We start from the raw sequence: 14,815 nt of genomic DNA, 5'->3' as shown, positions 1-14,815 counted from the left end.
AGCCTCTTTGACATACATGGGCTTACACGAGCCCCTCATTCCCCGCCAGAGGTGGCTTAGGTCACCCCTAAGGCACTTCTTGCCTTAGAGAGTAGTAGGGCCACCAGGTCTGGATAACTCCCTGCATGCACCTCTTCTGTTTCCTATGAGAAGGAGCCTGGCTGACAGCATGCACCTGTCCCAGGACACCTCCTCTCCCCAGCTGAAGGAGTGGCACAGAGGATGCTCCAGGTTCCTTCCACTGAAGTGGGTGTGTGACCTTCACAAAGCAGCAGCCAGCCACACCCCCTTCTCACGCGGACCTTCTGCACTGAGTGCTGGGACCTGGGCTCGGGGTCTTTAGGGGCTGGAAATGCTGCTCCTGAAACCAACCAGCTCCTCCCTGCTCTCCCAGAGCCACCAGAGAGGAGGCAGCATGTGCACAGAGCACACAATACCCTTGATGCTTAGCATCCTCCGTGCTTGCGGAAACAAAGAAACTCCCAACTTCTCCCTCCTGCCCCAGCTAGCACTCTCTTGCCTTGAGGTGCAGCTCTCCAGACTCTGTCCCTCTCTGCCTGCTCCCAGCTGCTCCTTGCCCCCCACCTCAGGCCTGAGAGGACAGCCTGTCACTTTCCTTAGCCTCTTCAGGAAGTTGCTCAATGCCTCTCAGGCACACACATGCTAAGCCACCAGTTCTACACACTGCCTCCGGAGGACCTGGACCTTTCTAGTCTGGTCCTTCCATTTCAGAGATACTCAGCACAGCCCCTGGATTTCAACTCCAGGCTGACCACAAAGCAAATGTAAGTGGGTTCAACAGCACGACCGTCCTCCCTTCCCTGCAGCCCCTAAATCCTGCTGACCGTATTGAAGTCCTTTCTGGCCAGCCCCCAGATGGCTTAAGGCATGCCACTTCCCACGGAGGGGCGCCTGGGTTACCATAGGTGCAGTTACAGCAGAAGCGAATGATGAGCAGGATTTCCATGGCAGCCTCTCTCCTTGCAGCAGGGACCTGCAGCCATTGCTCCAGGCTCCTGGCTCTCCTCAGCAGGCCGGCCACTCGGCCACCTTGCTGGCTGCTGCTGCTGCACAACCTCCAGAATCAAGCAGCCGCTTCCTTCCTTCCTTCCGAGTGCTCATCCAACAGGGGGAGGGCGGGAGTGTGGAGAGGCAGGAGGAGGAAGGGAGGGGAGGAGGGAGGAGGGACCAAAAGCTTGCTGGCATTCTAAGGAGGAGCACGTTTGTAGCTGGCCTGATGCCTAGGGAGGAGAGGCAGGCACAGGCACACACACACACACACACACACACACACAGAGTGAGGCAGGGAGGCTACCACGTTCACACAGCTCACAGTTCACTGAAACAAAGGAAGAGAACTGTAGTCCATACCACTCCCCAAACAAAGTACCTTCCATGGTGACTGATGTATGGCTGTCCTTAGAGTCCTTGGGCCCTTTCACTTTGAGTTCCTGTGAGAGGGAGGAGAAAAATCACTAACCGTGATCTGTCCAGTCCCCTAGCTTCCTTCCCTCTCTTATAGCAGAGCTTGCTGAGAAGAGGGGCTCTGAAGCCAGGGCGTAAGTAACAAGAGGCAAGAAGGCAGACTCTGAGAACCAGAGTCAGGACTGATTGCTAGAAAGTACTGTGGCAAAATAAATCTCCTAAGACCTGCCCTCTGATGCCCTTGCCCCTGGAGGATGAGTGTGGCCAAAAGCAGAGACCCTCCCACTGCCAACCACCCCTCAGGGATGGGTACACACTAGCCCCGGGAAGACAGGACTGAAGTCAATATGCACTAGGTGTGCCAGCTGACCTTTGGGAATGAACACCCCTGAGCTGTGACAGAGGGGGTCTGCACCCCTGCACAATAAGCAGAGAGGAGATGGGTCTGGAGTCCACAAGGGCAGTCCAGGCTGTACCTCCCCACACAAAGACTAACCCCGCCTCCAGCCCTGTTGACATGCCTTACTACCTCTCCTGGAACCTATAACAGGTGACCCAGGAGTGCTGGAAAGACTTTGATCATCAGATCAAAACCTCCTCCATCTGCTTTAAAGGAAGAGATGGCCCAGCCTTTGCCAACAGGACAGTGGCTGCCACTGGAGCTGAAATGTAATCCTTATTGAACCAGAGCCTAGCTAGAAGAGTCATGTCCTGAGAGACAAGGGGCCAAGGTGAGGCCAAGGTCAGATGCCCAAGTGGTACTGCCTCCTCTGCCTGAAGGAAGGCAAGGCCCACACAGTAGAAGCTCATTTCCCACTGTCTCCAGCTGTTTCTAGACAGAGAAAACCCCCAGGAACTGAGCTTGGCCCGTGGGGGGTGGGGGTGGGGGGACACGACTCAAGCTTCTCTATGAGTCTGTCTCTCACTGGTGCCTGGATTCCCTGCTTTAAGGGATTTTGGTCCACACCCCCTCTGGTGCAGCCTAGAGGTATGAAATCACTGCTGCTGCAGAGGAGAAGGGCCTAATTGCAGTAATTAAGTGGCAGCGCCAGCAGGAAGCATCAGCGTCATCTTACTGAGTGAGTCAAGATGAGCTGCCACCTGGCAGAGGGCCACGGGTCTGGCTCTGTCCTTTGGAACAGGCTTTGGGGGTCGGTTGGGGGAGCTTAACGCATGGATACATCAGAGTGGATGCCGGGAGTGCTTATGCATAGATGCACAGAGAATAAGCAGTCAGCCAGGCTAAGAGGACACCGCACAGTCTCTGGACCCTCTGGGTACCCAGGGCCATAGCAGAGCCGCTGTGAACATGCACCAGGGAGACCAGTTCATTCCCAGAGACGCTGGATGTTGAGAGGAAGCATCGGTTCTGCAGACTTATGGCTTTTACCAAGAGGGACGTCCCCACCCTTGTCCCGTCTGTCTTCCCACAGGGTCCCACAGCTGTCTGATCCAGGGGTTTGAGAAAAGAGGTTGAGCTTCTTCTCAAAAGAGGCCTTCTCTCTGTGCTTCCTTCCTGCGTCCTTCTAGAAACTGAAAGGGGCACGTGTTTCCAGAGGTGAGGCATCAGCTCCATGTGCCTGTACACCACACCTCCAAGCTCCTATCTGCTTCTCCTAATAATCAAATTGGTACAGTCCCCCCCACCCTTTTTAAATTGATTTTTATTTACCTATTCAGGCACACACACTCTCTCTTCTCTCTTCCTCTCTCTCCCTCTCTCCTTCCCCCCTCTTTCTTAAGACAGAGTCTCAATATCTATATAGCCTTGGCTGGTCTAGAAGTGGCTACATAGACCAGACTGGCCTTAAACTAACATAGATCCACTTGCCTCTGCCTCCTGAGTCCTGGGATTAAGCTCTCATAATTACATGTTCATCTCCACCTGCCCACCTGCTTCGTGATCTCTAGACTGATTGTGGCTTGGGTAAGATCTGCAATCCCAGCAGTTTCGAGGACTCATGTGTCTCCTTTTTGTAGCACTAAAGCCAAGGGAAGGGGTACTTCAAGGCAAGACTTCCAAAACTACAGAAGTACCCCCTACCCCTAGCTTCCTCTAAATTGGAGGCTCTCTTTCTTGTCCTGAGCTCGGATGGGTGCTGCTTCCAAAGCTAGTGGCTTGGCAGTGTCATGGGAGCCTCTGGATACAGGATGAACTGAACTGAGGAGTCCTAGCCTCTCCCTGCCACTTCCTGGATAGATGCACCAAAGCCACGTGGGGCATGGAGATGCACACCTGTAACCCTAGCACTCAAGAGGCAGAGGCAGGAGGCTAGCCTGGGCTAAATCATGAGTTCCAGGCCAGCCAAGGTTACATAGTAAGACCTTGTCTCAAAAACAAAAAACAATAACAGCAACACAAGAAATGTCAATGGCAGGTGATTTCATACCTCTACCATGCATGTACTAGAGGGGAAGGCTTAGCTACCGAGCAGGGACAGGCATGTTCCTAGCCAAAGGGGTCTAGGGCTTCTGTTCTTAACTGAGCCTGGTTGACTCCATGAGACTGCAGTCTCATGTGCTTAGTACCTTCCTTTCTTTTTCTTTCTCTTTTTTTTTTTTGGGGGGGGTTTGTCAAGGCAGGGTTTCTCTGCATAGCCCTGGCTGTCCTGGAACTTACTCTGTAGACCAGACCAGGCTGGCCTCGAACTCAGAAATCCGCCTGCCTCTGCTTCCCAAGTGCTGGGATTAAAGGCATGTGCCACCATTGCCTGGCTTTGCTTAGTACCTTTCAAAACTACTTTGTCTAGAGTTTCTGATAGGGGCTGAAGAGATGGCTCTATGGTTAAGACCTCTGGCTGCTCTTCCAAAGGTTCTGAGTTCAATTCCCAGCACCCACATGGTGGCTCACAACCATCTGTCATGGAATCTAATGCTGTCTTCTGGTGTGCCTGAAGTCAGCTACAGAACTCATATACATAAAATAAATAAATAAATAAATAAATCTTAAGAGTTTCTGACCATAAATCAAAAGCCTGTCAGAATATAAAACTCCTGTTCCTGACCCACCCTCCCCTCTTGAATCAGCAGATCTGGGCCATCAGGGTACACGCCTATAATCCCAGAACTGGGGAGACTGAGGAAGGCAGACTGGCCCAAGCAGCACAGAGTGAGAGAGGATGCGCAGGGAGAAGAGAGAAGAAAAGGGTTGAACTCTGAGCCTGGACATCTGCGTATTAAATAGTAGCCCTGGTGATTTCTCTTTTAAAATTATGTGTACACGTGTGTAACATATGTGTGCATATGTCCACATGACTGCAGGTCTGAGGAGGTCAGAGGATCAGATCTGCAGCTGGGACCACAAGTGCTCACTCACCCAACTTGAGTGCTGGGAACCCAACTTAGGTGTTGTGCAAGACAGTAGGAGCTTTTACTTGCCAGACCAGACCATCATCTTTCCACCTCACCCCCATCAAGTTTTGAGATGAGCTGGGCAGGTCCAAATAGTTCACTCCACAGGAGAGGAAACAAAGGTCAAAGGTTGGGAAGTCACTTGGGAAGAAAGTTGCCCCCCCCCCTTATTTTCTTTTTTCCTCCTCCGTGCCACTTTCTAATCTGAAAAAAATTAAGTCAAACCAATCGATATTCTTATATTAAGAGGAAAAATGTCAGTTGCAAGAAAGCAAATGTCAGGCTGAGCATTATTGTGGTGGACAGCTTCCCTGGGGCAAGAAAGAGAGGAGCTCCATAGACTCAGAGGCTTCTCAGCCAGTTACCAGGGCCCAGGGTGGATGGGGGGCTGTGGGGAGAGCTGCCTACCTCAGAGATCTTCTGGAACTGGTTGTTGGACTGGCTGCACTTCTCGGCTGTCTCCAGAGCGACTTTATAGTTATCCACGAATGCTTTGTACACGCCAAGCTGGCTGGCCTGCAGGGTGGAGACAGAGGAAATGAGGAGGAGCAGGGGGTGAGAGTGGGATGGAGAGAGGGGTGGTGAACGGCTGAAAGCGGAGCTCCTGGAGCCCCCTTAGCACTCAGAACCTCTAACTCAGCTCCAAAGGGTTTGCCGGAAACCAGGGGAAAGGCCGAGATGAACATATTACAGTATCCCTTTGAACTTGACAGTTTCCATGGAAACTGGCTCAGCCAATAAGGGTAACAAGGTGGTACTAAGTGGGGAGGGCAGGGCAGGGCTTTGTTAGCATGCCAGAAATTCAACTTATCCCAACACTTGGTTTTATGCACTGTTGTTCTTTGTTTTGTGTTTTGTTAGTTTTCCCTTTAGCACCATCAAGGTCTCCCAGGGAGGGCTCAAAGCCTCTCAGTGCCTTACACCTCTTCCACATCTTGTAATCAAACAGAGCAAGGGAGACAGCAAGGGTTGGCACATGTAGCTTGCTCAGCCCCTGCTCCGTACCGAGTCCCTAAGGTCCTGTCCCACCTTCTCAGCCTCCAAGGAGCTAAAACCCCTGCTCACTATGCACCTAATGCCAGCTGGACCCTAACGCCTGTCTCGACAGGCAAAAGCCTCACTGCCCTTAGGATGCATGGATGGGCCCATCGTCCTTCTTCTAAAAGGAAAACTGAGACTTGCTAACTTAATTACTTCAAGTATTTATGACAACCCTTCTCTGGGTTAGGTAAAAGTATTCCTCCTGAGAGAACAAAGAGATGGCATGCAAATTCAAGCTATACAATGTGATGCCACGCCCATCTGAAGAGTCAAACTTTAGAGTCTAATGGCGCTGCGCTTTGGTTCCCTCAGACACAATTAGCTTGTCAATAACTAATCAGACTGACCACAGGCACAACTTCAGCCTAGGGCTTAGCAAGTCTACCATTAACATAAACCACAACCTCATGTTGTCTAACACAGTGGTCATGAGTCACCCATGGATACTGAACAGGTACAACATGGCCACTGCAAACTGACCCATGCATGCTACATGTATACACTCCACACTGGGAGCAGAGGCAGATAGGTCTCAAGGCTAATATGGTTTATATAGCACCTTCCCCAGCCAAGAATATACAGTGAGAACCTGGCCCAACAAAACAAACAAATAAAACAGCAACAACAACAACTCCACACTGGATGCCAAAGACCCAGCATATAAAAGAGTTTATAAATTATCCCCTGCATACACATATCCTTTTTTATCTTTTTTTTTTTTGAAACAGGTTTCATGCACTCCAGGCTGACCTCAGACTTGCTATGTAGTTGAGGATGACCTTGAACTCCCAACTCACTTGCCTCTACCTTCTAAGTCCTGAGTACAGTGCACACCACCATGCCTAGCCTTCCCGGAGATTGGTTTTTAATTTAATTTACTTTATTTTGTATGTGTTTTGTTTACCTGCATATATGCCTGTGTGCCATGTTATAGGAAGTTGTAAACCACACAACATGAGTACTGGAAACCAAATCTGAGTCTTCTATATGAGCAGGAAGCACTCTTAACTGTTCAGCCATCACCCTAACCCTTTAAACATTTTATTATCTGTATGTGTATGATGGGAGTGTGTGCAAGTACCCATGGTGCTGTAGCAGCAGGCAGGCCTGGAGACAATTTTCTCTCAGGGGCTGGAGAGACGGCTCAGTAGTTAAGAGCACTGGCTACTCTCCCGAAGGACCCAGGTTCAATTCCTAGCACCCACAAGGCGGCTCACAACTGGCTCTGACTCCAGTCCCAGGGGATCTATAACCTCCTGTAGCTTCAGCTGTCAGATGCCTGGTGCACAAACATGCATTCAAGCAAATGCTCATATACATAAAAGCACCAGGAGTCAGCTATATCCACCACTGTGTCATCCAGGGCTTGAGCTCAGACCATCAGCTATTAGCCACTGAGTCACCTCACCAGCTCTGTATGCTGTGTGTTCCTCTCCATTTCTCTCTGGTTTTATGGTACTGCCCAGATAGCCTCAAAGGCCTGCGTTCCAGTGATCCTTCTGCTTAGTCTTCCTGGTAGCTAGGAGAACAAGCAGGCATAGCCACACCCACCTTGTATTTGTTTGTTTTCTGGGTTCCTGGAGATAAACCCAGAGCGTTGGGGATAGAAGTGACCACACTAGCTAGCACGAGCTACTTCCAGTCTTTATTTTTACTTTTAAAAACTGTGGTTCCTGATTGGGAACACAGCTCAGTGCTAGAGTTTTCCTATATGTGTGAGGCCCTGGGTTCAAACCCAGCATTACTAAAAAATAGCAACAACAACAACAACAAAATGTGGTTACTAGGACATTTCAAATTATATATACGGGACCAGCAAGACAGCTCAGCAGGTAAATAGCTTGTTGCATTGAGTTCAGTTCCTGAACCCAAAGAGAGAATCAACTCCTGAAAGTTGCCCTCTGACCTCTACACATGCACCATGGGTGCCCCCCCACCCCCAATCTACACTCTCTCACACACATTAATAACCAATGAAATACTTAAAAACTGGATGTGACTCACAACCTATTTCCATTGGCTAGCGCTGCTCTTGAAAACCCTGGATATGTCTGTACCCCGGGAGACCTGAGCAAGGACACTCACAGTAGGAGAGGTGGCGCGAATGTTTTCAAGCACAGGAACTCGGACAAACACAGCTCAGATGAATGAACACGCTCCTCAGAGCAAATGTGACGAGACTGCAACATGTACACACGCTGGCACATTGTAAAAGTGCATGCAGTTCCATGAGGATATGAAAGCATCAAACATATAAACCGCAATCTACACAGCTCCACATCAAATCCCCACCAAGGTGCTTCGGGAGAAAAGGGTGAAGGAGGGGCAGACTCGCCTTTATTTGTAATACTTTGGTATTTTGTTTTGTTCACTGTTTATGAGACAGGGTCTCATGTAGCCCAGGCTAGTCTCAAGTTCCCTCCCTATGTAGCCAGAGATGACCGACCTTGAGCTCCTGACCTTTCCGTCTCCACCTCCCAAGTGCTGGCATTAACAGATGTGCACCACCAGGTAGGCCTACAGTTGGCCCCTCTTTTTTCTTTCCATTCTGACACAAGGTCTCACTAAGTTGTGCAGTCTGGCCTTGAACTTGCAATTCTCCTTTTTTTTTTTTTATTAGAAAGTTTTACTAGAGGAGGGGCTGGCAAGATGACTCATCAGGCAATAAGCCTGGTAACCTGAATTTGATCCTCAGAGTCCATGTAATGGTGGAATGAGAGAGCAGATTCTATACACGCATCCCAGCTCACTCATACACATTATGCATACACACAGTTGCTGCTGCTGCTGATGATGATAGTTTTATTAGGGAGGAGGAGGAGGAGGAGGAAGAGGATGAAATAGGAAAATAATGGAGAAAAGGAAAGGTTTGGTGTTTTTCTGACGACCCTCATCTGTTACACTGAGAGCAGCAGACACAGTTGTCTACTACGTTATCCTCAGATTTTCTGCTTTAAATTTTTTCCCAATGAAGTAGCAACGGAACACAGCTGCTGCAGGCGGGCGTCCTTGGGGGCTTCTGCCAACCAAGGTGCTAGTGATAGACACTGCTCCTGTGGTCCCACAAGATCAATCTGTTCCCTAAGAATCTTTGTTCCTTCAGGACACAAAGGCTGGGCATGTGCCAGGGGCAGGTCCCTGGAGCCACCCAGGGAGGAGACAGAAGCTGGTGAGGTTGCCCTTGGGACCAGGAAGCCAGAGAGGAGGGTGTGAACTAGGGTGCTGGGGAGAGGCCCACACAGTGCAGTGTCAGAAGGAAAAGCTCCCAGGAAAGGGGCAGAGGGGTCTAAGGGCACTTATCTCCAGGGAACCCTCAGCCATAAGTGCACAGAGATGTCCCAGACACTTCCATAACCAGCACAGATCACAGTCTTCCAGGAAGGGCTCTAGTACCTTCTATTCTCTCGACTTCTTCATCTTTTCTTTCTTTGAGGCAGGGTCTCCTGTATCCCAGCCTGGCCTCAAACTCACTACCTAGCTAAGGTTAAGCATGAACTTCTGATCCTCCTGCCTTTGGCTTCCATAGTGCTAGGATTACAGGTGTGGCTAACCACACCCAGTTTTATTTAGAGCAAAGGACTGAACTCAGGGCTTTCTGCAAACTAGGCAAACACTCAAGCAGCTGACACCCCCCCCCCCAATCTCCTCTGTTACCACAAGAAAAACAAAGCACGAATACCTGTGTTTGCTACCCTCTTGTGACCCAGAAGCCACCTGTGTGCAGTGGTCACGGGCCATGCCAGGTACTCTCATCTCCATAGTTACCCGAGGCTGGAAGGCCAGAGGCCCAGCCTGCCAGGGTCATTAACTGGGAAGCACAGGTTGCTTGGAAACAGGAGTTTGGCACTGGAATGATCTCATAAAACAAACAGCAGAGATGCTAATTCTTCTCTCTTGGTAATGGATAATCAAATACCCAGAGACTTCAGCCGAAATAAACTGCCTCCAGATGCCTGGCTTGCCCTGGCTCCACCCAGGCCTCACACAGCAGGCAGCCTCAGGGTGGCAGACAGCAGTTCATGATGCTGAGAGAGGTGGTGGCTGGGAAGCAAATTCCTAACCAGACCAGTGGCGCTGAGACCAAGGGGACTCGGAGTCAGAATGATACAGACAAATTGATAAAGCTATGTAGGCTCAGGCCTGTATTCACAGCACTTGGGAGGCTGAGGAAGATGATCTGCTTCAAGCTCAAGGTCAGCCTGAGTTACAGAGACCCTGCACCAAAACCCAACAGAAATATCAAACTGGAGAGCTCTTCCATTCTGCTCTGCCTATCTGCCCTCTCAACAGGGCTTGTGTTCTGTATTTGTGAGGGCTGAGTAGAGGCAGCCCCCATATCAATCACCTCAGACTTCAGTGAACAGGGAAAGATCGCCAGGGGAAGCAGTTGGGTCCCCAACTACCAGAACTATAGCATTCTGGGAAACAACACCTCAGGAGTACCTCTTCCTAAAACAGCGGTAATGAGAACAGCGACAGCAGCAGGCGTTTTCAGGCATCAACTCACTCCTGCAACTGTCCAGGCGGCTACCCCTCTTCACAGAGAAGGAAGCGGAGAACAGGAGGGTAAGCTGGCTGTCACAGGACCACCTGTGGCAAAGCCAGGATTCAAACCCAGCTATGACTGGCTCTGGTTGTGCTTGTTCCCACAACACTTGTGGCCTTGAAAACATGGCTGTCAGGATACAGGTATCACCTTCAACATTCAAGTTCTCTCCAGCCTCAATCAAGGTCATAACGTGTCTATCCATCCACTCATTTGCTCATCTACCAGTCGGGTCCATTAGTTCTGGGAGTCTAATGAGAAGAAAATATAAACTGTTCCCAGAGTTTACACTGGTGGGCAAAGTGAAGATGGGAAAGATAGGTGCTTTTTAAATAAGTGTTCATGAGGGACAAACATGGGGCCTGGAAAGGCTTTTCTGAGGTCATTCCAACTTAGGGACTGATGGAGAGAAGCCAGGTAAATGGGGAAGACCATTTACGGTCTACAGAGGTCAGGAAGTGCCTTGGTCTAAGTGGGCTCAGGCAGAGCTAAGGGGGAGGGTGTCATGGAAGTCTTAGCAACAAAAGGACTTCTGTGAACATCCTCCAACATTAAACCTGTGCTCTTCTCCTGTGAGCAGCAGCAGGTAACACCGGCTGCTGATACACTCTACTCTAGAACCAACTGTTAGTTAGGACCATATCCGACCAACTGCTTCACTTTGTAAAGGCAGCACTCGGATGCAACAGCCTTCCAAGGTCTCAGGTGAGCGTCATCCTCCTGCAGCCTCCTCACACACTTCTCTGTCCATGGAGTGACAGAGGGACCTGCGTCCTGGCAGAGGAAACTCCATTCCAGTGCTCAAAGGACTCCCATGCAGACAAAGTCAGCATTCCCCAGGAACATTCACACAGAGGACCTGGCTCCGCCGCTATCTCTAGAAGCACTTTCAAGGCTCCACTAGGATAGGGGCTGGGGTTGAGGATCCAAGTCCAATTGCCCTAAAGAACCCAGGTCCAGACTGGCCTCCAAGGGCTTGGGAGATGACCCAGGCCTCAAGAGGGCTAGAGTGACCAGTTCTAACACCAGTCTGCCATAGAGACATGCCCTCATGGGAGACTCACCAGTTTCTGGAAAAGATGGCCCATGGTGACCTGGCTGTCCCACTGCTGCACCTTGGGGCAGAGGTTGTCGTAGAACTCCTTGTGGATCTCGTAGATGTCCTGGATCTTGTAGAAGATGGTCTCAATCTGCTGGATGGTGAGCACGGGCTGGGAGGTGGTGGCTGTGGCCTTCAGGGGTTTCATGGGCTGAAGAGGAAGAGGAACAAAGTACAAAGGTGGTGATGAATGAACCAGAGCGTTCGTTGGCAGGTCCTGGGCAGATTGTGACACTGATTACATGCAGTGCCGCCCAAGTCCTGCCTAGGCAGGGCCGCTGAAGTCAGAGCACCTGAAACATGATTTCTCAGAGCTGCTGTCACAGGTCCCAACAAGCCACATGCAGAGAGAGGGAACCTGGCAGCAGCGATCTGACACAGTAGCCACAGCACTTCCCTTCCCCAACCCAACCTTAGCTCACACAACTCCTGGCTCGTTTGTATGTGTTCACTGGTCCATTGAGCAGGTTCCTAGTCTCTTCCACCATGGCCTCAGGCCCCAGTCATAAGCCTCCTTGTCATGCTTCAGTGGGACAGTGTTACCTGGGAGGCCAGCTCTTTGGCTGTTTCCTTTTGAGAAACAGAAGGCAGTTCTAGTACTCAGGAGGTAAAACCAAAGAGAGATTCAAGACTAGCTCAAGCCAGGTCTGTACTGGAAACACTCCAGAGGCTGAGGCAGGAGGATTGCAGGCCAGCCTGGGCAACACAGTGAGAGCCAGTCTCAAAAAAGAAACCAATGCTAGCTCAGAGAGGAGCGGGTACATACATGCCACCCTCCTACTTTCCACATCCGTAGCAGACATGCAGACATTACTAAGCGAGCGTGATGATCTTTCCCACTGAGTGTGGTTTTGGTCACAAGACTCTTTCTCAATGCCTGTTGACATGAAAATGAAAGCAGCTAGTCATCCTTGCTCATCTATACCAAGATCACCAGCGTCCTCAGTGGAAGGGGCAGTGACTGTCCCTGGCAGTGACTGGGCAATGGCCCAGCAGGAGACAGGGTGTAGATATATGGACAGGGAAGGCACACATAGCTGAGGGAGAACAGCCTACAACCTTAAGGCAGTATGGAAAGGGTTTCCCTGTAGACCTGGGAGCAGTGGGGAGACGACAGAGTCAGCATGGACTCACCAGAGCTACCACTGGCTCCTTCAGTGCTATGACAGCCAACCTGGATTGGTCACAGAGGCCAGCCTTCTATCCCAACTGTACTCCATCTTCCTGATGACAGTGGCTAAGCCCAAGTCTCATATATCCAGACAATGTCCAACTGTTGACTTTCTTTGTCCTCCACATTCTACAAAGTCCAGAAACAAGACAAAGCCAGGCCCAAGAAGACCCACTGACCCTCCTGGCACTAGAACCAAGTAACCTTTAGTAACAAGTTCTTGCTAAAAAACAGGATGGGATTCAATCTTGGTAAGGCCAGGCAGTATGAGCTGCAGCCAGAGTCTGCCATTTACTAGTTGGGAGCAAGTCACTCCCCATTTCTAGGTGTATCATCTCTTCACTAGCAGGGTCATGTGTGGGACTGAAGTGGTATTACCTTCTCAAAAGAACCAATAGGAAGAGTGAATCTCAAAAGTCACACATTACATAGACTATCTAGGGGTTGGAGAGATGACTCAGTGGTTAAGACTGCTTCCTGCTGGGGCTGGTGAGATGGCTCAGTGGGTAAGAGCACCCGACTGCTCTTCTGAAGGTCCAGAGTTCAATTCCCAGCAACCACATGGTGGCTCACAACCATCTGTAACGAGGTCTGGTGCCCTCTTCTGGAGTGTCTGAAGACAGCTACAGTGTACTTACATATAATAAATAAATCTTAAAAAAAAAAAAAAAAAAAAGACTGCTTCCTGCTCTTGCAAAGGACATGGGATCAGTTCTTAGCACCCACATGGTAGCTCACAACCACCTGTAACTCCAGTTCCAGAGGATCTGACGTCCTCTTCTTGCCTCTAGTTTAAGCATGCATGCAGTGCACATAAACTCATGTAGACACATACATATAAAGATGGTAAATAAATCTTCAAAAAATAATAAAGAGCCAGGCATGGTGGCGCACGCCTTTAATCCCAGCACTTGGGAGGCAGAGGCAGGCAGATTTCTGAGTTCGAGGCCAGCCTGGTCTACAAAGTGAGTTCCAGGACAGCCAGGGCTACACAGAGGAAACCCTGTCTCAAAAAAATACAAATAAATAAATAAATAAATATTAAAAATAATAATAATAATAAAGAGGGGTTGGGGATTTAGCTCAGTGGTAGAGCACTTGTCTAGCAAGTGCAAGGCCCTGGGTTCTGTCCTCAGCTCTGAAAATAAATAAATAAATAAATAAATAAATAAAGTTTCTAGTACCTATCTGGCATCTAGAAGGCAGCTAATATTATTATCCATCCTTTGAATAAAGAACCAAGTGCCAAATATAAGACTAATCCCCAACCCCCACTGGTGTGCCTGGAACACATACCGTCCCAGTCCTCATGGTGTTTCCAGTCTAGCAGAGGAGACAAAGGAAACACAAGTAAATGATCAAACATGAAATTATACACACCAGTAAGTTCGATGAAGAAAATAAGGAGGGGACCACCTAAGGCAGGGTGGTGAGGTGGCTCCTCCAAAGAGGGGAGGGACCCTCACTCTGAGATAGAGTCATGGGGCCAGAGAGAATTGTCCTCATCAAGATTTCCTTGAAGACTGAACCGGAGTCAGAACCAGGCTTGGCCACTAAGACTATGTACAGTGCACATATACAGGAAGAGGAGGGCTGAGCAGGACTGGATGGAGCACAGGAGTGTGTTTACGCAGAGGGGAGTATGGCTTTGACAGCACGGCTGGCTATGCAATGACCCAGCATTCTGCAGAGCCGTGAGTGACAGCAGCCCAGTACTCAGGCGATCATTTTGGTGACCCATGATCTCCTTTCTTGAGAACATTAGATGCTATTTGAAAAAATTGACTGAAACAAACCAAGCAACTTGGTGGCCAGCATGAAGCTGGACATTTCCCAACTTGGATGTACTGGAGCAGCTAAGGAAAGGCTTTGTGGAGGAGGTACCAGTGAAAGTAATGGGGCCTCTGAAGCCGGTGAGATCTTAGCAGGAGGAGAGTTGCGGGGTCACACAGGCAAGGCAGCAGGAGGAACTAGGAGGAAAGCACAGCGTGCTCCCATGCCCAGGTGGAAGGATACAGGGGACTTCCCTTCAGACGTGACATAACATCTATATCTAATCCAATGGACAGGTACAAATTGCCACGGAGCCTCAAAGCCACTCATCCTGTGCCTTGGCACAGTCCCCACGTGGAAGGAATAAAGGGAAGAGGAGAACAGCCCTGGGAAGGCCGAGACTTCTCAG

At 49.9% G+C, this 14,815-nt stretch overlaps 1 protein-coding gene across 6 annotated transcripts in view; it reads right to left on the bottom strand.

Annotated features, from left to right (window-relative positions):
- Abr (ABR activator of RhoGEF and GTPase) overlaps positions 1-14,815 on the bottom strand; it is a 196,391-nt gene that overhangs the window by 51,614 nt on the left and 129,962 nt on the right. For all 6 annotated transcript variants that reach the window (XM_021175886.3, XM_021175889.3, XM_021175887.3 and 3 more), the window contains 3 exons: positions 11,428-11,613; positions 5,185-5,292; positions 1,391-1,451 (listed from right to left, as the gene is read on the bottom strand). In XM_021175886.3, coding sequence (XP_021031545.2) covers positions 1,391-1,451; positions 5,185-5,292; positions 11,428-11,613 — 355 coding nt within the window. The remainder of the gene's footprint in view (positions 1-1,390; positions 1,452-5,184; positions 5,293-11,427; positions 11,614-14,815) is intronic.

The sequence above is a fragment of the Mus caroli genome, unplaced genomic scaffold, assembly GCF_978045245.1.
Source record: "Mus caroli unplaced genomic scaffold, Mus_caroli_1 scaffold_13, whole genome shotgun sequence".
NCBI lineage: Eukaryota > Metazoa > Chordata > Mammalia > Rodentia > Muridae > Mus > Mus caroli.
This window is presented reverse-complemented; position numbering and strand designations above follow the sequence as displayed.